The sequence below is a fragment of the Triplophysa rosa genome, linkage group LG19, assembly GCF_024868665.1.
Source record: "Triplophysa rosa linkage group LG19, Trosa_1v2, whole genome shotgun sequence".
NCBI classification, from domain to species: Eukaryota; Metazoa; Chordata; class Actinopteri; order Cypriniformes; family Nemacheilidae; genus Triplophysa; species Triplophysa rosa.
The window spans coordinates 16,277,177-16,300,437 of record NC_079908.1 but is presented as its reverse complement, the minus strand read 5'-3'; the positions used below and the strand labels follow the sequence as shown (position 1 = coordinate 16,300,437).

At 37.5% G+C, this 23,261-nt stretch overlaps 3 protein-coding genes across 3 annotated transcripts in view; 2 read left to right on the top strand and 1 right to left on the bottom strand.

Annotated features, from left to right (window-relative positions):
- sfswap (splicing factor SWAP) overlaps positions 1 to 14,257 on the bottom strand; it is an 84,639-nt gene extending 70,382 nt beyond the window's left edge. Inside the window, exons 1-4 of the mRNA XM_057360081.1 lie at positions 13,907 to 14,257; positions 11,990 to 12,153; positions 6,532 to 6,663; positions 3,507 to 3,586 (exon numbers count right to left, since the gene is read on the bottom strand). Of these exons, the coding sequence (XP_057216064.1) occupies positions 3,507 to 3,586; positions 6,532 to 6,663; positions 11,990 to 12,153; positions 13,907 to 14,100 (570 nt within the window). The 5' untranslated portion in view covers positions 14,101 to 14,257. The remainder of the gene's footprint in view (positions 1 to 3,506; positions 3,587 to 6,531; positions 6,664 to 11,989; positions 12,154 to 13,906) is intronic.
- A 4,284-nt stretch (positions 14,258 to 18,541) lies between these two features.
- On the top strand, positions 18,542 to 21,347 carry LOC130569861 (macrophage mannose receptor 1-like). Its single transcript, XM_057359759.1, has 6 exons — positions 18,542 to 18,566; positions 18,962 to 18,988; positions 19,546 to 19,932; positions 20,021 to 20,413; positions 20,490 to 20,864; positions 20,944 to 21,347. The coding sequence occupies exons 1-6, from the start codon at positions 18,542 to 18,544 to the stop codon at positions 21,345 to 21,347; spliced, it is 1,611 nt and encodes a 536-aa protein (XP_057215742.1).
- Positions 21,348 to 21,549: 202 nt separating this feature from the next.
- LOC130569860 (macrophage mannose receptor 1-like) lies at positions 21,550 to 23,246 on the top strand. The gene is made up of 4 exons (XM_057359757.1): positions 21,550 to 21,680; positions 21,894 to 22,234; positions 22,310 to 22,684; positions 22,813 to 23,246. The coding sequence occupies exons 1-4, from the start codon at positions 21,550 to 21,552 to the stop codon at positions 23,244 to 23,246; spliced, it is 1,281 nt and encodes a 426-aa protein (XP_057215740.1).
- Positions 23,247 to 23,261: the final 15 nt, after the last annotated feature.

Genomic DNA, 23,261 nt, shown 5'->3' with positions numbered 1-23,261 from the left:
CTGGTCCCCATCCACTTTCACTGTATCAAAGAGAACAACTCTTCAAATTTCACTAAAGAAAGAAAGTTTTGCAAGGACAATATGAAGCTTATTAAATAATGACAGAATTTTTGTGACCATAAAATTGAAGATCAGAGTACGTTTCCTCAACAAGTGGTCCACTGGAAGCATAAGTCTTTATGCTGTTATGTTTCCAACAACCCTGCTGGGAAAGTGCATAGTCCTGGTTTAATAGGATAAGGGAGAGGATCAAGACTTCTGAGCTCAATTTCTAGAGCTTCTGAGCTCAAGAATTCAGTCAGATCAACTTTCTTTACGCCACAGGCATAGTAAAAATACTCAGTGATTGCATAGATTACCAAATGAGGGATTCAGCTGATATTAAAGCTTTGTCCAGATGGACGTTTTAGTCCTACTGTGTGAACACTGGTTATACAAAGGGAGGATCTTTATAGCCCACAGCGTTCTACACAATAATTTGCTTGTTAAGTGGTGACGTGAAGAATACAGTTTTCGGGTCCAAACATTAATTTCAAGTGGGGCTACAGCTTAAACAGCCGTTTATGAGTACCGTTTACTCATATTGCATATTTAAGCAAAACATGTATTAACGCAAAGAATACACTACAGTCACTAGGCTCACGGTAGGGATGTGCACTAGTACTACTACTAATTTGACAGTCGATCAAAACAAAAGTTTTGTAACCGTCGACTAGTCTAAAACTAAGAATGGCCCAGAAGGCGGTCCAAAAACTTTGCGTAGGGCCTATGTAATACATTTTAAAGACTAAAGAATGTAGGCTATTAATCAAACTGTTCATATCCAATATTTAATGTAGCTAAAACAGGCATATGTGTTCCACTTTCCTTACGTTATGATCATTAATATTTCTGCATATGCTGATGAGCATTTGTTTGCTCTGGCTGGTCTGTGCATGGGCATAAAATATGCAGCCTATACAAAATCCATTTTATTTTATAGTCTGGGTTTTTTTTGGACTCTAAAAGTTCAATTAAATTTTAGTAATCAAATTTAATAAATTTTTTGTAAAAGTGTGACTATAACACTTAATTAATTGTTGTTAAATATTTTAAGTTTCAAGATTTCAAAGCTTAAAAAAGAATTATTATTTGTTTATTTAAATTGTTTAAATTTAAATACCTTTTTTAATTATGACGCAATTTAAGTAGCCAACAAGATATAATTAGGGTAGGCCTACAGCCTATCAACAAACAAGCCTACATTACATCATGTTTTTATTATTTATAAAGCAAAGCAATGTGTGTAAACAAAAAAGCGAATAGAATGCATTTGATCTCGCGCAGAGCGAATGAAAAGCCGCTAATAAAGCATACTGCCCATATTAGCTAATTTATAGAACATACATAGGCTAAACACTCGAGTCTGCATGTGGTTATGATGTTAATATTATTGTACATGTTCTTGTTGAGGAAATGCAAGCATTATGTTCGGATGAAAGTCGGCTCACTGTTTGTGAACAATAACTCCGTCTGAGGAATCTGCGCAAACTCTGCAAGCGCACACAGATAACAGTGCTAAGCGATCATGTTTATTCAAGCGCTTTTTTTGTGATAAACATTATAATCAAAGAAATTTCAAAGTTCTGTGAATCTAGAAGCTGAGACATTCTCATCTCAGTTTTATTGAGTGTGCTCAAGATGCATTCACCGCATTTACAGCTCATTCTGCCATCAAATAACTTAAATCTGTCTTTCATGTATTTTAAATATTAAAATATTGATATTTATTATTAAGTAATTGTTAACATAACTGTATGTAGCTGTAGATCATTATCTACTTTTTCGTTTTATGTCTGCATTCCGCACTTCCGTCCGCATTTTACGCATCGCGGCAATAAGAACCCAATAAAGTATGGTTACGCATGGAGTATGGTTTCCTCCTTCAAAACACCGCCACAACCCGTCTTTCAAGTGGTCATTTCTGAGCATGCTGCAATTAGCACAAAGGGAACGCATGCTACATCTGACCTAAAATTAAAACATTTCGTTCCCGATACACTTTCAAAGACTATTAATTATTAATTTTGACTAATCAAACATATTGTTTTAGTATGTAATTTAAAAGGTTTCTAAACGAAACATTAAAATTAAAGTCATTTAAATTATAACATTTTGAGTTATTTTTTCGTGTAATCGACTGTTGTTTTCAATGTAGGACTTGTAGGAGCTTACCGTTTAAACGACGAGTCGATTAGTCTCTCACATCCCTAGCTCACAGAATCTCCGACATCAATATTTGAATAAATTATCAAAATTAAATCGCTGAATGGCCATGTGGGGTTACTTATTAAGATAAAGGTTAGGATTGCGTTAGGTTTTCCGAATTTACAGCTCGCCACGAGTGTATATTAGCATTTTTTGTTGTTTGCCTATAGAATCTTATTGAGCGTTTGGACCAGGAAACAGTACATGACCTTCCATGTACTGTATATGGTTGTGCGTGACGTCAGGCTTAACAAGCCCATACAGCTAGATAACTGGAGGGGAGACATTTAAAAAAGGAAGGATTTTTAATGTCAGAGAAAAAGAAAAAATATTTACATTTACATTAATGCATTTGGCAGATGCTTTTATCCAAAGCGACTTACATTGCATGATACTATACATTTGTATTTGAATATGTGCAATCCCTGGGATCGAACCCATGACCTTGGCATTGCTAGCACCATGCTCTAACCACTTAGCTACAGGAAAGCTGGCTTTAGATCGAATGATTGCATTCACATCAGGTAAAGTGTAATTGCAATATTGCCAAAATCCTATTATAATCGCAGTATGATGGTGCATGTAAACGTAGTCATCGTTGAGTTGAATCCGAGCAAAATTATCAGTCAAGCACCGCGCGCGCTAAGAGCCCGCAGAAGGAATGGACTGCCATTTAAAAACCTTTTTGTCTACATTTTCCTGTTTCTCTACTCCAATGACACATTCAAAATGTATGATTAAATGCATCCAAGTTCATCAAAATCTTTTTTGGAAGTCCTTTGGAATCAATTAGAACATACAAGTGCGACTCAAATGGAGCCTGCGGTCTCAAAATCCACCAGCTCCACATTTTCACATCACGTACATATTTAAATTACAACATTAAAATTCTGCTGATGGATTTGGCAACAAAATCATGCACTTTGTACACTTTTATGCGGGAAAGAGTATAATTTTTGTTTTAATTTTGTTTTTAACTAGAGCGGATTTTAACCCTTGACATTTCCCAAGATAGACAAACAGATAATAAAGCAGGTTACGTGTTTATTGTGCACTGTACTTCCAATTATCTGTCCTTAGTCTAAATACGAGCAGAACATACTTTTTCACATGAGACAATTCACACAAGAATAGTTTCAAACAAAAATGAATTCTGCCATTGTACACCATAAATGTGACCCTAAACCACAAAACCAGTCATAAGATTTATACAACATCTGACATCAGAATTCACTAAATGTACTTTATCACCAGCTCACCAGCTCTACGTCTGAAGGAATGACAAGGCCAGGGGGTGCCACAAACGGCTCCTCGATCTCTTCCTCCTGTGGCTCTTGATCTGAAAGAGAGGAAGAAAATGAACATAAGAGCGGAACAGGAGTGCCCAATCCAGTGCGCATAACAAACTATTAATTATGTGATTCTTACTTGTTAAGTTCATCCAAAAATAAAAATTCTGTCTTCATTTACTCGCCTCAAGTTGTTCCAAACCTGTATAAATTTCTTTGTTCTGATGAACACAGAGAAATATATTTAGAAGAATGCTTGTAACCAAACAGTTCCTATAAAGAAAACCAACATTTATAAAGCAGTTTTTTCCTGCTATGGTGGTCAATGGTGACCAAGAACTGTTTGGTTACAAGCATTCTTCCAAATATCTTTCTTTGTGTTCATCAGAACAAAGAAATGTATACAGGTTTGTAGAGCTGCACGATTCTGGATAAATTGAGAATCCCGATTCTTTCATTTCAAATAGAGATTGCGATTCTTTTACGATTCTGAATGATGACTAAAAGTAATACATAATTTACTAGAGGTTCTGACAAAAAAAATTATTTAGGTATGTAATACGTAGGACTTTGCTTCAAAATTATTACATATTTTATGGTTAACCTACAGTAGTTATAGTGAGAAATTTAACTAAACTAAGTAAACTTAATTTAAGTAAACTAAAGTGTTTTTTTTACTTTAAATGCAAAAGTTTAACTTCCTAAAAAGTATTAATGCATTGAATTAACGTGTATATGAAATATTTCTCAGTAAAAAAAAAATCATAAGGTGACACTTGCAATTAAAGATCTTGCCTGATATCTACAGACTGCTTGAAGGGGTCTTTAAAGAAAGACACTACTGATAAACATAACAACGCAGTATTCTCACCTGTAAACAGTTTAAAATAACTTTGGCAACTTGATGAAAAGCTCTAATAGGGCAGCTTCTCTATTAGCGTAAATACAGTGATAAGCGCCACACACTCTGATGACGTGTTTTACTGCAATGACGGATATAAACGCGCACTCGGATTTGTCAGCGCTACAAACTATCTGCAATCGATAGTTTCGTCTCAAACCTGTGTAGTTAAGATGTGAAGCATATTCAGAACAATGTAAGAAAGACACTCATAAGAGCAGTTTTGTTGTCAGGATGTATTTACTTTATATGTTGGTCTGTTGTTTGGTGTGAGATTAATTTGGGCAGCGTAGGAGCTTGCAAACGCGTCTCATGCGTGTGAGTTGTTAACTCTCTGCTTTAATCCCAATAGCGTTACTTCTGTGATCATTGGACACAGAAATAAGGATAGTGTGTGGTTGAAAAGACTGTTTGTGAAGTCGTTACATACCTTATGATAATAACGCTATCTCTGCTTCTGTGGCAGCACCAGCACATATTGAAGCGTTATGATTTTAGTCCGAGGTAAATTAAGACAGTTGATTTTCATTAATGAGATCGCGATGTTTTAACGATTAATCGTGCAGCTCTACAGGTTTGAAACAACTTGAGGATGAGTAAATGAAGATAGAATTTTCATTTTTTGAAATGAAACTGTTCCTTTAACTTGTGTAACTCACTTGAATGGAACAGTGACTAAACTTCTAAGTCGTTAAACTTAGATATTGTCATATCAAGGGAGATTACATTAAAACAAAGTGTCTATTATTGGGTGATCTAGCCCTTCAACAGCATTACAGAATTGCTGCAAGAGGGGTGAAGAAATAAAGATAAAATGAAGATATAATGAAACAATAAAAACACACGCAACTGCAATGCTTTAACTGCGGCTAAAGAACTGGAGGCACTTTAAGTTTAATTTCGAGTTACTCCAACTTTCGGAGACGCCACAAGCACTGTCAGCTCGGTTTACTGCTGCTCTCTCTATCCGCTCTTGCAAACCTCTGCTTCTCTCAAATTGGCCGGGACAGGTAAAAACAAAATGAAAATGTAATGCTGAATTCAAGTCGAAGGTAGACCAGAAATGGATACACATGGCTGGTGCATTAGTGTGAACTGTAAGACTGGTCGTCTGTTTTAGCTCCTTGTTACAGTCAAATGTAGTGTGGGAGGTAATTTAATCAAGGAGATACAAAGTGCCAAGGTGTTACTTTCTCAAGGCAGCAACCAAGTTGGTTGCTCTTACAAATTAAATTTCTTTACTAAACAAACAAACACAGGGACAAACAAATGCAACATCTAAAAGAATTATTACATAAACACAGCCTCTGACGGCAAGAGTATGAACATTAATGAATTTGTGACAGATGTGACAAACGACGACCATAAATAGAAGTGCAATACTTGTGGACGAGAAAGACTCGTTCCTGACAGTTTATCTTCATAAAACATTTAGCAGTACGCTCCTTGGTTGCCAATGCTGGCCAAATGGAAGCCAAAGCAAATGCGAAAAACTCTTTTCCTGATTTGTTTCCCGAGTATAACGCTGCATGATTTCTATTCAGCTTCTTCACATTTTAGATAAAAAAAATTATATAGAAAGATTAACATCTGCAACCTAGCTTGCATACAAGCAATGAGACATGGATGGCATAACACATTTTCTGAAAGCATGCAGGTAAGAGCAATTACTGTTTGCTTTATAAACTCATGTCACCGAATTTTAAGCTCTAAACACTGAAACAAATTGTAATCCAGTTTTCACACAGCACTCGGTCAAAGAGTTTGATGTTTGGCATTAGCGTTGAACTGCTGGACCTCGCCGGTCATTAACAGTCTCTGCATATCCACCTGATTCCCTCATTTTTAACAAATCTTTGAGCTTTCAACCGCCTAGAGGCTTCAAAACGCTTCTCATTTGACCTGAGGGAAACGGACTTGTCCTATCCCGGAGCATTACTGAAAATCATATGCGAAAGGATTTCTGAGGGCACATATGGTACTATTATTATATACTTCTCTCAGAAACCTCCTCAGGCAGACAGACAGTCACTAGTTGAAAACCAGTGTGGGCTTTCTGAAGTTGTGCGGTGTCTGAACTTGTGTGGTTCTCACCTGTTCCTTTGCTGGCTTCATCTTCCTCTGTGGGCTGGGACGGGTCATAGTAGTCGGCGCTGTACCGAAAGGCCACCGCATTGTAGGTGCCTTCATCGGCTAAGGCCTCGCTCAGCCTTTTATACTCTTCCTCTGCAAGTAAAAGAGACAAATTGTAATCCAGCGAAAAACCTCTGAATTATTTATGACGCTTTGTTGATATTCCCCAAGCTTTTTATTTTTATTCTTCTAAACAACTTTCAGCAATCAATTCAGCTTAAATGTGCAGACTTTGTTTTATAAACAATTTTATCCTTAGTGTGCTTTACTTAAGTTTTCATAAACTTTCACAATTTGAAAGTTTCAAGTTATTTTCATACTTCGTGGTCGTTTCATTCAACCATCTATTCCTTTAATAATGCAAAAGTGCGTGCCGTCGGTCTCAAAAGCCTCAAACAAGTTGACACATTAAAGGAATAGTTCACCCAAAAATGAAAATTCTGTCATCATTTACTAAACCTCAAGTTGTTTCAAACCTGTGTACATTCTATTCTTCCACTGAACACAAAAGAAGGAATTTGTAAGAATGTTTGTAACTGAACAGTTCTGGGACACCGTTGACTACCATAGTAGGAAACTAAAGTACTATGGTAGTGAAAGGTGCCCCAGAGCGGTTTGGTTTCCTACATTATTCTAAATAACTTCTTTTGTGTTCAAAAGAACAAAGAAATTTAAACAGCTTTGAAACTACATGAGGGTGAGTAATAGATGACAGAATTTTCATTTTTGGGTGAACTATCCCTTTAAAGGAAAGGTTCATCTCAAAATCAAAAGTGTGTTATTTTTTACAAACCCACATGACGTTCAACATGTTTTAAGACCTCCCGGCATCTTCGGAGCACAAATAGAGATATTTATGTGACATCCGCGAGATTTCCAGGCCTCCTCATTGACATCATGGTTATAGTTGCATTACTTTATGTGTGAAAAACAAACCAAAATAACGACTAATCGATATATTCTCCTCTTGTCAGTCTATGGTGCGCGTTCACGCAATCACTTCGATGTATTCGGTTGGGCAAAAAAAGTCTTCCTCAATATCGAAATAATCAGACATTTTGCGAAGAACAGCTTATATACAGCATGCGTCTGCTTGTAAACACAGAGTTGCGCTTCCGGGTTGTCAGTCAGAACGCCGGCGTCTGGCCCCACCGAATGCGCATGCGTCGAAGTGCTCTCGTGAATGCGCACCATAGACTGACAAGACAGAGGAGAATATATAGATTAAAGTTGTTATTTTGTTTTGTTTTTTTTGCACAAAGTATTCAAGTTGCTTCAAAAAAATTCAATTGAGCCACTATGAGCAGATGGACCAATTTAACGATGTATTTAGTACTTTTCTGGAGCTTGACAACAACTATAACCATGATGTCTATGAGGCCTGGAAATCTCTCGGATGTCACCTAAAATGTCTTTATTTGTGTTTTCCGAAGATACCGGGAGGTCTTAAAACATGTTGAACGTCATGTTAACATGATCATTATTCTCTTGCCACCTTGTAAGAATTAGTATTTCCCTCTGAAAAGCAAATTTAGCTTTATTTTATCTCCATCATAAACACAACAGGGTGCACCCAGACATTCATCCAAATGTGCACGCACCATGTGTGCTTTTCTTTAATCACAGAAATGCAGAAAATATAAAAAAACTAAAAAGGGTACAAGGACAGGCCAATGTAAGACACCCAAAATGCTTTATTACATCTTAAAGGATGTTAATGTGGACAGATTGATAATAGCCTAGTTTAATAAGGTTAAGTCTCCACCTGAAGGGCGAATCAACATAATGACTAGAGAGAAAATGACTCGCGTACTGTCACCATTAGCAAAGGACACCATATTTCACTCCCAGTTAATCTGCACCTCCGTCTTACAAACATGTTTAAAGTGCCTCTTAAGCACAGAAGCATCATTTTAGACCGGTTTAACCTGTTGAGGTTTATATAGAGTGTTGTAAGAGTTTTAATGTTTTGCCACACTGAATTAATTCCCAGGAGTAGTCAAAATATTGTCCGACACACTACATTTACACTAGTTTACTTTTCAAACAATGTGTTATACACCAGGCATTTTTAGTCAAAGTTAATGCTGTTATTATTCATATGAAATATCTAATAATTGAATAACTCTCATTTTTAATTATGGCCTTTTACCACAATGCTGTTTCCGGCCTTTTTGATTCATAAATGAAATGGACTAAAAATTAGGGCTGGGCGATTAATCGAAAGGTAATCGAAACCGACATTAAAGGTGGGGTACCGATTTCCGAATTACGCTTTAGACAACTGAGTCGGGCCGAGTACCAAAACAACCTTGTAGCCAATCAGCAGTAAGGTGCACAGGACGGACATTAGCCGAGCGCTGACGAAAGCGAAAGATGGGGGTAGGGGTGTGTTTGTTTTAGTGATTTGAACATCAACAACAGCTAAGAGAAATCGGACACCCCGCCTTTAAGAAGCTCTAACCGACGTTTAACATCCATGTCGACGCGTGCCGCTACACCTCACTTTTTTCTTATCAGAGCAAAAGAGACTTAAAATATTCGATTTATTTTGGGCATACACATGTATGTAATACATTATTAGAAACTGTAAGTTGTCTACTTTTACGTGTGTACGCTTACAATAACATCAAAGCGTTGTTATTTTGTAAAATAAAGAAAATAAACGGCACGTTATCAGCTGTCTCCACACCGCTCACATAAGTAATTTCTGAACTGCGTAACTGATCCAAAACTCCGCAAATACTCATCACACAAACATGAAACGTATGTCTAAAGAAAGCTTAAAATGTATACTTTTAAATGACCCGATTCAAATGGAAATCAAATATTCTGTGTTTATGTAATATACGTGAAAGACAGGTACAGTTGATACGAGACATTCTTCCTGGTCTGCTCCCGTTTAGTAATCACAAGACGTTTAGTCCAAAAATGTGCATATTGTGAGAAAAATAGATATACTGAAACACGTTTACTTCATATTTCTTTAGACAGACAGATGAGTGATGTCTGTGTTTTGTTGGCAATGTGCTTTAGTTCAGCCTACCCCTCCCCCCCCTACCCCCGCCGTATGATTTCGGAAATACTCGTACAGCTGTATCCATGTTTTATAAATGTGATCAAACTAAATACTCTTCGAAGATACGAAGTATGCAATACTACTCTATAGGTACTCAAGATTAATATGAGATTGGCAGAAACCGCGTGTGTTAGAGCCACTTTAAGAAGACCTAAAAACAAAATAAACAGAAAATGTACTGGTAAGATACTGGTTTATTAAAAATGAAAACTGATTTCATAGGTCCTGAGTGCTAGATTTTTTAATATATTTATTCATGAAATTTAGTGTAGTAAAAATGATGATGTGTATGTGTGCCTTATAATGTAGAAGTCAAACATTTCTAAATTAAAAAAAACTATCCGCCTCGCATCCACAATTTATGTTAAATGTTAATTGACCCTTCGCTAAGCCCCTCCCTCCTTAGTTACTATTGCTACGCCTGTCAAGCTTTCACGCCTGGCAAGTGTATTACAATATGTATGCACCAGTGTCAGACATTCCCAAGGAGATAATTAGTAATTTTTGGTGAACATGTGAAATATCTGAGAGAGCAAGACAAAAGGGACTGCAGTGTGCATTCGAGGGATATATCCACGACATAATATGCAACCGATTAGAAAATAATTTAATCAAAATTGAAGCTAAAGCCTGTGATGATAACATTCTCCCGCTTATATTTTAGTAGCGCGCCAGGCTACTGCTCACATGTCGTGGGTCTAATCTACGCCTTGGTCCTGGCAAGAGCCAGAGATGCTGAGCTGAGCCATACATCATCAACAACACAAACAAATTTCCGTCTTGCCTTTAATCATCTTATTTTACGTTCAAATACAGTATATGCATTATGAACAAAGAACCGTCATTATTTCCAAGCAATGATGTGCTGAGTTAGCTAGCTAGCTAACATTAGCGTGCTCTTACCTTGGAGCAAACATAGGTGTTTTTGTTAATCCTGTCGACCTTTAGTGGGACATTCTAAAACGCTTAACGTGAAAAACGCTTAACGTACCTAAACAGCGATAAAGGAAAACCAAGTTTCTGTCATATTTTACTTCTAATAAACACATGCTGCTGTCAAAAGAGCGAGCTCTTGGTCCGCGGATAAAGTGAATATCACGTTAAGCGTTCTCACCATAAAAGTCCATTATAAGAGAAAACAGCTTAACGTGGCTTAGACAAATTTCTGTCATTTTAGTTGTAATTAATACTTCAAAAGCCACCGTGCATTGTGTTAAAAAGTGGCGTAGCCTACTCTTTATGCCCTGTCTGAAACCAATATTAAGAAATGAGGCTGAAAGGCAATAAAGTTGCTAACTCCTGGCTTCAGTGTTGTTACATCGAGCTGAATAGCCTGTGGAGCAAACTAGAACAAAACATCACAAATGTTTCTAAAAGCTCTCATAAAAAGGGACAGAAATATAAATGAGATGATACAGTGCGTTGTTTAGGTACGTTAAGCTACGTTAAGCTGTTTCCTTATAATGGACTTATACGCTTAAACGCTTAACGTGATATTATTCACTTTATCCGCGGACCAAGAGCTCGTTCTTTTGACAGCAGCAAGTGTTTCATACAAGGAAGGTTTGACAGAAATTTGGTTTTCCTTGATCGCTGTTTAGGTACGTTAAGCGTTTTTCACAATAAGCGTTTTAGAATGTCCCACATTTAGTTGTGAATGAGGCCTTCCACACTGCTTGATCCACATCCGGCATTTCTCCCCTTGGGTTTTAGGTTTCGGGAAGGGAAAAAATTCCACCACCCCGTCCAAACTTTTAGGATACTGGCTATCAGATTTACACAATCCATACGCACAATGCTTCGGCATGATTCCCTCGCTCGAAAGCTTGACAGACCTCCCACGCCTAGTTACGGTTGCTAAACCACGATTGGCCTGTGGCGGTTTTCGGGAGTGGCTTAGCGAAGGGTCAATTCTGCTTTAATAACAACATGCATTATGTGTGCCATGGATTCCACACGTTTATATAAAACCAAGTATAATGTGATTCAGACATAATTCACAGACAGTGCAATAGCTGCAGTGTCCTCTCAAAGTCTGAATGCATTCTGAAAAATGTGAATTTTCAGCCTGACAAACACTGCTTAGCTTTAAAAGGATCAAGAACGCAGAAGCTCTCGGATCTGGATGAGAGACAACAGCTTCTTCAAAACAAACAATAAACCAGTCACTCAAACATGTCTGCAGCGCCTGAGCTGAAACTCAACTTTCCACTCCAGAAAAACCCATTCACAGGCTGCAACATGAGCCGAACACGGAATTACAATTTAACTCAGCCTTTCAAATTATTCTGTCAACACTGTTGAGATGCCAAACATGGAACAAACAAGCAAAGCATTTACCTTGCCTGGCCTCTTCTTCCAGGAGATCTGTGTGCATGGCCAGATATCGCTCATCATCACATAAAGCCTCGATCCTGGCCTCTTCCTCCGACAACTGGTAGTCGCAATTCCACGAGCCAGCGTCATAATCTGAAAGGTCATGTAAATGACCACGGCCATCGTACCTGCAATACGAAACACCTGGTTAAAAGTGGGAGAAAATGATCGTTCATTTACATGCAACAAATACTCACCACACTGGGGAAACGTAAAGGCTTTCGCGTGTATAGTCCATCATTCTTCAAACAAAATGCTACTGTGCTTACAAGATTTTTGCAAGAACTGGGCAGCTTTTATGATGCACTCCAGAGCAATAAATGAGTGAACTTGCAAAATAAACTTACTAAATGCATCAAATACTTCACTAAAACCTTAAAAAGACGCAACAAGCCCGAGTAAAGAAGTAAACGCAAACAACAACTCTCCTCTTACCTTACACGGTTCAATAAACCATTCCAATTTTGTCAACTGAGACATCATCAATCCTAAATATACTGTAAAAGAAGTACATCCACACAAGCCCGAGCACATAAATACCTATCCGTAAGAACCCATACGGAGGAAATTTTCCTGCGCTCGCTCCTGTTTTCCACTTCTCAGTTCCAGTTTCTTCGGCGAAAGAGAGAAGTGGTCGATGAGGTGGCAATCGGGGCCTGGCGGGACCCCTTAGCCTTAATTACTGAGGAAATAAGTTCTGGGTTACGTGATAGAGAGACAAACACATACACATTGGAAACAGCAGATTAAGGTGGCTCAAAACAAACTGCTAAGTGTGACGCTCTGCATTTCTCTTGGATCTAAGCGCGATTTTCATTTTGTTGAAACTGAACTGGAAAAGGTGAAGTAATTAAAACAAAAGTAAAAAAGTAAAGTAAACAAATTCCCATCCTGAAAGAGAAGAGTTAGAATTGGATGTATGAACAAGGAGAGAAAAGGAATTGTCCAAATTAAAATCCACAGATCACATTGTACTGTATGTCAGAACCACCTTAATGCACAGACTCATTCACAGTTTAACCGAAACTGAATTTGCTGTGGTTTGCATTTGAAGGAATAGTTTCCCCAAAAATGAAAATTGTCATTTGCTGTACCAACATGATGGGAAGTAATGGCTATAGATGTTGTTCACACTACGCTACGGTGTCTTCCATACCATTATATGTAAAGGCAGACCATAACACTATATAACGTGCTATATTCAGTAATCTAAAGCCATATAATAGCTTTTCCTGTGGTCACCATTCACTTTCATTGCATATCCTTACATTTCTTAACATAGTGTTCTGTTCCACATAAAAAAGAACTTCAAGACAGTTTAGAAAAACAAAAGGGGGAATAAATAACATAGTAAGAATATAGGAATAGGAATGTTTTCTGGGTAAACTATTCCTTAATAATATAAATGCAACAATGGTACTCCAAATAAGATGCACCTGTTTGCATGTGCAGTCACCACAACAAATCCTCCAGTGTGTTAAGAAGCAGAGATCTCACATGCCCTGGACATTAGATCCATATTATTAAAATTATGTTTGGTAAAAATGACGATAGATCTATGCAAAGCATAATATATATTATAATAACTATAATATAAGGCCTAGCTGTCCTAGGGCCTGCACTCTGCATCAAAACAACCCCTCACAAACATGTTTTACTGCTGTCATTGTATTTTCGTCTGACAAAAATCACAATCCAAGCACGTTATCTCAGATCTGTCATATGTCAAGTATCCTTTATTCAATGTTTGCAAACATTTGTAAACATCACACAATGCCATCAGCTCCACCTGTGCTGCAAAACAACAACATCCAATGTGGTCCCCTTTGGAAGACATTAAGTTGGTTAAGTAATGATTCCCATTAGGTTTGTTAAACCGACCTATCGATCATGATGGTCTTGTCCCCCATCCATGGGATAAGGTGTTTGCCTTGTTCGTGGTAGACAGCCCTCTCATCGTCCCGGTACAGCTTGCAGGCGTAGCCGAACACCAGCAACTCCGCATACTTGCTGCTGTCGCTTTGCTCTTTAGCTGGCTTAGTATTATCCTTCTTGCTCCCCCCGCGCCGATACATTCCTTACAATATCCCTCAAGACACGCGAAATGAGTGAAAGTTGTTTAGAAGCGCAAGAACATTGCTGTTAAAGACGGAAAAAGAGAAATAATGTGTGCAGGCTAACAATTACTCCAACACGTAGCATACTGCTAAATCAAATATGGCGTGTTGAGGAGCGTTGCGTTTCAGAGTCGCCGATTCGTTTATTTGTGCTCGCGCTGAGGATTAACGCTGGGCTGTTTTATTAGTTGATCAACTACTTGCATATAATTATTTTTTTATTTTTAGCTTTACGATGTTTAAAAATATCTATATTTTACTTTGATTACTATGATTCAAGTCGAAAATGGGAACGTGAAAGTTAAAATAGCTCGTCCGCTTGTCCCACGCACTAACTTTTTACATTCAACTGGGGTGTTTTACTAAACAGCAAAGTAACAGAAATCAACAGTTTATAATACTACTAGAGATATTAATCGAAATCCAAGCGCGTAATGTTTATTGTGTAGGTAACCTAACCGTCGTGTGGGGAGAAGTTATTAAAGTCCCAGTGAAATTAAAAATGACAATTCTTATTTTTTCATGAAATATTGCAGCTTTTATTGTAGATAGTTTATCAATGTGGGTCATTTTCTTTTTAAAATTCATGTGCCCTCATAATTTTCAGTTAAAGGTGTGATGAACTGGGCTTGTTTATTGTTTTATACTGTTGTATGAGGTCTACTTATGACGTTCGCGTGGTTTTTACATTAAAAAACATCAAAATCAATAAGCAATAGGCTATTTTCTACCCGTGTTTTGAGGCCGGCTCTACAAACGCTCGGTTTGAATGGGCGTTCCGCCATGAAGGCTTAGAAGTAAACGACCACTGCTATGATTGGATAGCAGTTTGCGTAGTAAACTTAGTTGGAGCCTTCTGTGAATTTGGTTAGAGACGAAACATTTAGGTCACACATTAGCACCATTTGCAGGAGATTAGCAATATCTGGGGACCTCTTGTGATTTATAAATTACCTCCCCACATCAGTATTTCCTGTCACGCATTCGCACGGGATGATTATTATGATTATGACTTATTTCCCGGATGTGATGGCAAGGCTTTGCGTATAGTTTGTATAGCCTATAGTTGTATTGCGTTTAATGATATATGACCGTACCCGTCAGCATTTGAGACCTGTGATCGCGAACCGGACAAAAGATCACCGCGACTGCGGGTCTCAAATGTTACGAGAGTTTCCATGATAAATAAACAAACGGGAGACTCCCGGTAACTTATGGATATACCGAAAATAATACCAAAACACTTCAAAACAGCCTCCATTATTCGCAAATGGTGGATAAAACTTTGAAAAATTATATATGAGCCCGCCAAATCACAGAGATCCCGATTCGCACGGGCTTAAGATCACAGACAACCTCTGCAATTAATACAAATGACTAGAGGTCCCCTAATATCGTGCGAATAGTGCTCAGGGCATATCAAGCGATCTCTAACAAAGCAATAGTGATGCATAGTACAAACATGTTTTACTCACATAAGATTGCTGCGCCATTCCTATCCGATCCAATATTGACGCCACAGCACTGCTTTTTAATTTTAGTCTCTCCACAAATCCAGCGTCGACCTGTGCCTTGTTCACGAAGGAATCCTCTGAGAAATGAAACGAACAACGCTCCATGTTTTTCCCACATGAGCTAGAACGCCTTAAAAAAAACTTTAACCACGCATTCCTAATATCGCAATCCGAAGGAAGGTTATGCAGCGACTGTATTCTCCCACAACCAGGGATGGCACAATATTTAGCTATCTTTAACGGCATGTTTGTTTATTGCTTTCTCGCTCTATCTGGTTCCGCACCACTTGTGTTACTTCAGAATTGTCATGCGTGAACCAGTGGGCGGGGCTGGAGAAGTAGACGTTGATATTCTCTTGTGAAGGCGGTGTTCAACCTATAGATAGGTGCATTCCAGAACCTGGCGTTCGCTGGACCTGGGTCAATAACAGTTGTAATCTCAGTAACAAGGGCGTTTTCAGTTCTGACACTTACATATGTTCACGTGAATACGATTCCATCTTATATAGCAAAAGCTCGGGTTAAAATTGTGGTTTTAATTCATGGCATCTTTAAAATCTGAAAATGCACTTCCGCCCTGAAATGACTATCCATCTCAAATACATAAATTAGACTGCTTGGGTGGAGCATCCGTTAACTCCTCCCCAGAGGTGGGTAGTAACACGCTACATTTACTTCGTTACATTTACTTGAGTAACATTTAGGAAAATATGTACTTTTAAAGGGGTCTTATGACACAGCTAAAACAAATAGTATCATTTGTTTTAGATGTAATACAATGTGTATACACGATTTAAGGTTCAAAAACGCTGTATTTTCCACATACCGTGCATGTTTCTATCTCCTCTTTGCCCTGCCTTTCTGAAACGTGCAGATTGTTCACAAAGCTCATCGCTCTGAAAAGCAAGGTGTGCTTTGATTGGCCAGTTAACCAGTGCGTAGTGATTGGTCGAAAACTGCAAGCGTGTGATGGAAATGTAACGCTTCTTGCCATATTTGGAACACCGGGTTCCAAAGCAGTTGTACTGACAGGTACGCCCACCTTACTTGCGTGTACATTTGGGCGGTCTTAGTCAAATCATACCACGAACTGACGTAGATTTGTGGGGGTGTGGTTACACGAGGCGTTTTAGACAGGTCTGGGTGAGCATTTGCTTTTAGATAGAATGCATCTTTTGTTCCGACACTTTCATTTTTGCAATTTTACGAGTCTAATACATGCATGGGCAACTTATAACACACCAAAGACACACAAAAACACGTATTCGCACCACATGACCCTTTTAAAGTAAAATTAAAAGTGGGTACTTTTACTCTTACTTGAGTATATTTCTAATAGAAAACCTTTACTTTTACTTCGTTACACTGCGTGATGATCCTTCATTTTAAAATATGCATTATAAAATGCGTTGTTTATTTCAAGCTTGTCATCTCTTTGTACCGGCATTCCCGAGCGATTGATTCTTTTGTGTCGATTCTTTTGAAAGCATTAATTGAACAATGAGCAAAACCGTTTGAATAGGTTCATGAATCAGTTCAAATGATTTGTTCAGTTCGCAGCACAATGTGAATCATCTGAAGCGGCGGATTACTCACTCCTCGTACCGCGAAACTTAAGAACACGCAGAACACAAAGAGTGTTGGATGAAGTGTTAATCTATATATCCAATCAAAACTCCAAATGTGTCATATTGTTTGCCAATAATGATAAATGCCTGCCATATGTGCACACCCGCGCGATCTGTTCATCAGACACAATAACATGCGCACGACCTGTTAGACACAGAGATGTAGGCTTGCAGAAATATATATTTGAAGAACAGAAGGAAGAAAACTTGTTGAAGTTGCGATCCTTTTTACTTCTGTATTCTGACACATTTCCGAGTGAAAAGGAATTTCAAAGGAGAAAATTAGTTGAAGGGGAGGAGTTAACGGATGCTCCTGCCCTAGCTGTCTAATTTACGTCATTTGAGATGGATAGTCATTTCAGGGTGGAAGTGCATTTTCAGATTTTAACTGAAGATTATGAGGTTACATGAATTTTAAAAAGAAAACGACCCACACTGATAAGCTATTTATAAACGCTTCAATATTTCATGAAAAAATAAGAATTGTAATTTTTTATTTTACTGGGACTTTAAGGATTGGAACAACAAGTTGGTAAGTATAATACATTTTCATAATGAACAAATTATTACATTTTCAAGTGAACTATTATTTTAATAGTTTTTAAGTATCATTTTAAATGAGAAATACAATTAAATGCAATTGTGGGAAAAGCAATAGAACATGAACATGACTTGTACTGTGAAGCTGCTTTGAAATTGTGTACAAGAGATAAATGGTGTGAGAGATAAAGGTGAATTAACAACTGAAATTAGATATGTATGTTTTTAAAACTTTGGTTAAATGCAAACCTGCAGCTGAAAAACCTGTTTGGAAGGAACATTAAATGACTGCCCTTGGTCAAATCTGTACTTCTCTGTTGTGTGGGAGAGGTTTTGTTCTGACAGCTTTGAAAATCTTAAATTAACCAGACTGAAGTTAGTGCAGGCAATATTAATAGTCAGTTAATAGTGTCTAATAAAATGAGAAATTACAAACAACATCTGAGTATATCGCTGCTGTCCTTCTGAATGTTTCGTGATTTTTTTGCTATAAATCAATATTTATATTTTCTGTTTCATGCTTTAATTTTAATACCATATTAATGTGAACTATCGGGATTTTTTAAAATCCTATCCTGCATGTATGAAATGGAAGGAATGTTGACGTGTTATTTGAAGCACGTCCTAAACCTGACTGTACCGGTTCATTCAAGAACATTTCTCAGATTACAGTACTTTTTTAAATTTAAATAGAGCTTGTTTTTCTGAGAAAGAACAATGCATCTGGAGATCTTATTATTCGGTCTGGTATAGATTAGGAAAAAGATGAAACAGCTGCCGTAAAACTGTTGCAAAATCTGCAAAATGCTGTTTTAAGAGATTTCTGTTTTCTTTTGCATTGTATCCTGTCAGCATATTCATGAATTACCAATAGATTTAGGTTTGAAACCCGTAAAGCGTTCTGTAAAAACATTTTCACAGGCTTCAAAGAGTTAACGATTGAAGGTTCTTTAGCTTAATTAACAAGCTACACAATACTTCTACAAATTATGGAAACTTTATGGTTCCATACATGAAGCACCTGATACATGTTACTCTAAAAAAAGTTGCCCGTCTTTCCTGTAAAATCTTCCCTAACCAGTCCAACTGGTTTTCGACTATGGTTAAACAAAGGTAATGTTAGTCTCTTTATTTTAGAGGTGATTCTAAGCAAGAGACTTAAAGGTAAACAAAAACACACAGCAAAGATGACTTTTTCTGTAACATTTGTAACTCATTTTAATTTTTCTAACAGACGTTTTTCCACAGCCATGTTTTCACTAGTTTTCTTCTCAGGTATAGTGTGCATTTTTATATTTTCCTATAATCTTGTGTAATATGTGTGGATATGTGCAATTTCTTCTTATTTCAGGTATCAATGACAAATTAAAATGTATTTATTTATTTTGAATTTGCACTTGCTATTGCTGAAATACCATTATTAATTCAATTAATTCAAGGACTACAAAGTTTGTATACAATTTGTTCAATTGCAGCATGAATTCATTGCATGTTTTCCATGGTTATGTGCATATTTAATTAGTTTGAAAAGTGACTTTTTTTCTTAATATTATTAAATATTCATAATTTGATATCATAATGTTTCTTTTATTTAAAACTTGTGCTTATTTTTTATTTTTTTTCTGTTTAAATAGGATGAATATGGTTGACACTGTTTACATATACCCACAGTATATTATTGACAATCACTGATTGACTGAATTTAACCCTTTTCTCAACAGGGTTTATCGCCTTTACCTTGTGTGTTCCACGTCAGTATATCTTTGTGAATGAGAACAAGACATGGACAGAAGCTCAGAGCTACTGTAGAGATAAATACACTGATCTGGTCACCACTGAAAATGAAGAAGAGACGGTGCAGTTACTCAACACAGTGAATGAATATAACTCCATTGATCTGGCCTGGATTGGACTCTATGATGATCTGGACAGTTGGAAATGGACTCTAGAGGACAGTGATTTCTTTAAAGAAGGAGAAAAACAGTTCAGAAACTGGTATAAGGAAGAGCCAGGGAATTATGGAGGACAGAGTCAGTGTGTAGTCATGTACGGAGAGATTTGGTATGCAATAAGATGTGATATCACATTGCCTTTTATCTGCTATGACGGTGAGCAATTTTAATAATTTAACACAATGGAGATATAAGAGTTTAAATGTGTATTAAATATAGTCCCACTTATGCTTAATGCTTCCAGGAAGACAGAATGCCAGCACTAGTTATGTTTGGGTTTATCAATACAAAAACTGGACTGAAGCTCAGAGTTACTGCAGAGAACATCACACAGACCTTGTCAGTGTCAGAAATGAAGCTGAAAACCAGAAGATCCGATATTCAATCAAGAATTACTATTACAATTACAATTATTATGATTATTATGAATATTATTATGATTATTATTATGGTTGGATTGGTCTGTATAGAACTAGATCTTGGTCAGATCAGAGTAACTCTACATTCAGTAACTGGAGGTCAGGAGAGCCGAATAATGCTGGAGACAGTGAATACTGCACTGCTGTGTCATTCAGTGATGCTGGAGAATGGACGGATGAAAACTGTGATTATCAGTTACCTTTCATTTGCTACAATGGTGAGTATGTGTCTGTTTAATGGCTAGGATTGTCGTAAATTGTCTAAAATCTTGAAATTTAACACATTCTCCACAGTGTCCCCTTTGGCATCATCCCGTCAGTATCACTTTATCTCAGAGAATAAGAGCTGGTCTGAAGCTCAGACATACTGCAGACAGAATTACACTGATCTGGCCACCATTGATAACATGACAGAGATGAACAGTGTGATGAACACAGTTAATGGGAGTTACAATGGCTCAGCCTGGATTGGACTGTATGATGATGTCAACAGCTGGAGATGGTCACTGGATGATGATGATTTCTATCAGGAAGGAGAGAGAGAATTCAGAAACTGGTATCATCAACCGGACAACTATGGTGGAAATGAGCTGTGTGTTTATATGAATTATGATGGCAAATGGTTTGATTCATCATGTGATAACATCCTATCATTTGTTTGCTTTGATGGTAAGAACATTTCATTTGTCATGTTTGTTTCTTGTATTTTCTTAGTCCTAAGTATATTTGTTATATTTTTTTAACTTAGGAAACAATAACACACACTGTTACATCAAAATCACTGAGAGAAGAAACTGGACAGAAGCTCAGAAATACTGCAGAGAATCTTACACAGATCTTGCCAATGTGAGAAACCAGACAGAGAATCAGAAGATCCTGGAGAGTACTGGTGGTCGAGTCTGGATCGGTCTGTACAGGAACAGGATTTGGTCGAATGGTCAAAATACCAAATATCAAAACTGGAGACCAGAAATTACATATTCAGAAGAGCAACCAGATAATGGATATGGCCAGTGGTATAACCAGCACTGCATTGCTGTGTCATTGAGACATTCAGGCAGATGGACAGATGAGAACTGCTTATCCAACATGCCCTTCATCTGCTACAGTAGTGAGTTTATTTTCATTATTTGTCACTGCAAAAGATGCTGAAATGTTATTTACAATATCACGACATTGCAGAGTAGCTCAAAGGCATCTAATTTTATCTATACTTTTACATAATTCACAAGGAACCTGCACACAATCTTCATGCAGTCCCCGTCAGTATCACTTTATCTCAGTGAATAAGAGCTGGTCTGAAGCTCAGACATACTGCAGACAGAATTACACTGATCTGGCCACCATTGATAACATGACAGAGATGAACAGTGTGATGAACACAGTTAATGGGAGTTACGATGGCTCAGCCTGGATTGGACTGTATGATGATGTCAACAGCTGGAGATGGTCACTGGGAAACACAGAGTTAGCTTTTAATAGCTGGTATGTTCAGCAACCTAGAAACTGGTATGGACAGAGTCTCTGTGTGTCTGTGTCATATTACAGAGGACAGTGGGTGATCAGTATTGCTCCAATTCACTTCCCTTTGTTTGCTATGATGGTGAGTGTAGTTTTTTTTCTTTAAACAGTCAGAACAACATATTTTTATACATATTTACTATGAGACATTTAATATATTGAAATTGTGTCCCACAGGAAGACAGAATGCCAGTACAAGTTTTGTGTTTGTTTAAATTACCTAAACTGGTCTGAAGCTCAGAGATACTGCAGAGAACATCACACAGACCTTGTCAGTATCAGGAATGAGACTGAGAATGAGAGGATCGATCTTTATTCCAATCTTATCAATGTTTGGATTGGTCTGTATAGAACTAGATCTTGGTCAGATCAGAGTAACTCTACATTCAGTAACTGGAGGTCAGGAGAGCCGAATAATGCTGGAGACAGTGAATACTGCACTGCTGTGTCATTCAGTGATGCTGGAGAATGGACGGATGAAAACTGTGATTATCAGTTACCTTTCATTTGCTACAATGGTGAGTATGTGTCTGTTTAATGGCTAGGATTGTCGTAAATTGTCTAAAATCTTGAAATTTAACACATTCTCACAGTGTCCCCTTTGGCATCATCCCGTCAGTATCACTTTATCTCAGTGAATAAGAGCTGGTCTGAAGCTCAGACATACTGCAGACAGAATTACACTGATCTGGCCACCATTGATAACATGACAGAGATGAACAGTGTGATGAACACAGTTAATGGGAGTTACAATGGCTCAGCCTGGATTGGACTGTATGATGATGTCAACAGCTGGAGATGGTCACTGGATGATGATGATTTCTATCAGGAAGGAGAGAGAGAATTCAGAAACTGGTTTCATGAACCAAACAACTACGTAGGCGATGAACTGTGTGTTCTTCTGGATTACAACGGAAACTGGGCTGATTTTTCATGTGACAGTTCTCAATCATTTCTTTGTTATGATGGTGCGACATTCAGTTTTTCAGTCCTTAAATATCACAAAAGCCATTTAGTACTGATTTTTACAGTGTACAGTATGAGAACAAATGTATTGACTGATTAAAAAAATGCATTAAATTCTGTTTTTTTTTAGGTAGAGCAAACACCTCTCAGAATTATGTTTTGGTACTTGAAGGAAAGACCTGGCATGAAGCTCAGAGACACTGCAGAGAGTTTTACACAGATCTGGCCATTGTGAGAAATGAAACAGAACATCAACAGATACTGGACGTTACACTTTTCAGTGGTTATAATATGTACATATGGATTGGTCTGTATAGAAACAGACTGTGGTCAGATCAGAGCAGCTCTACTTTCACATACTGGCTGCCAGAGACTTCATATGTTTATCCCCAACCAGATAATGGTTTATATGTCACTGGACTGCACGGAAGTCAACATTGTACCACTGTGTCTTTACAATCTTTTGGCCAGTGGACAGATGAGAGCTGCTTTGAGCGTTTGCCTTTCTTCTGCTACGGTGGTGAGAGCATATGTCTTTATAATGACATCAAAAACATACGTTAAATTTACATACAAGCT

What these genes read in the sequence shown, in the direction of transcription:
- LOC130569861 (XM_057359759.1), top strand. Translation starts at nt 18,542, where the DNA reads ATGCATCTGGAGATCTTATTATTCG. An exon ending in TCTGGAGATCTTATTATTCG is followed by an intron (nt 18,567 to 18,961) that starts GTCTGGTATAGA and finishes TCTTTATTTTAG; the next exon opens with AGGTGATTCTAAGCAAGAGA. An exon ending in ATCATTTGTTTGCTTTGATG is followed by an intron (nt 20,865 to 20,943) that starts GTAAGAACATTT and finishes TTTTTAACTTAG; the next exon opens with GAAACAATAACACACACTGT.
- LOC130569860 (XM_057359757.1), top strand. Translation starts at nt 21,550, where the DNA reads ATGACAGAGATGAACAGTGTGATGAACACAGTTAATGGGAGTTACGAT. An exon ending in GAGTTAGCTTTTAATAGCTG is followed by an intron (nt 21,681 to 21,893) that starts GTATGTTCAGCA and finishes TGTGTCCCACAG; the next exon opens with GAAGACAGAATGCCAGTACA. An exon ending in ATCATTTCTTTGTTATGATG is followed by an intron (nt 22,685 to 22,812) that starts GTGCGACATTCA and finishes GTTTTTTTTTAG; the next exon opens with GTAGAGCAAACACCTCTCAG.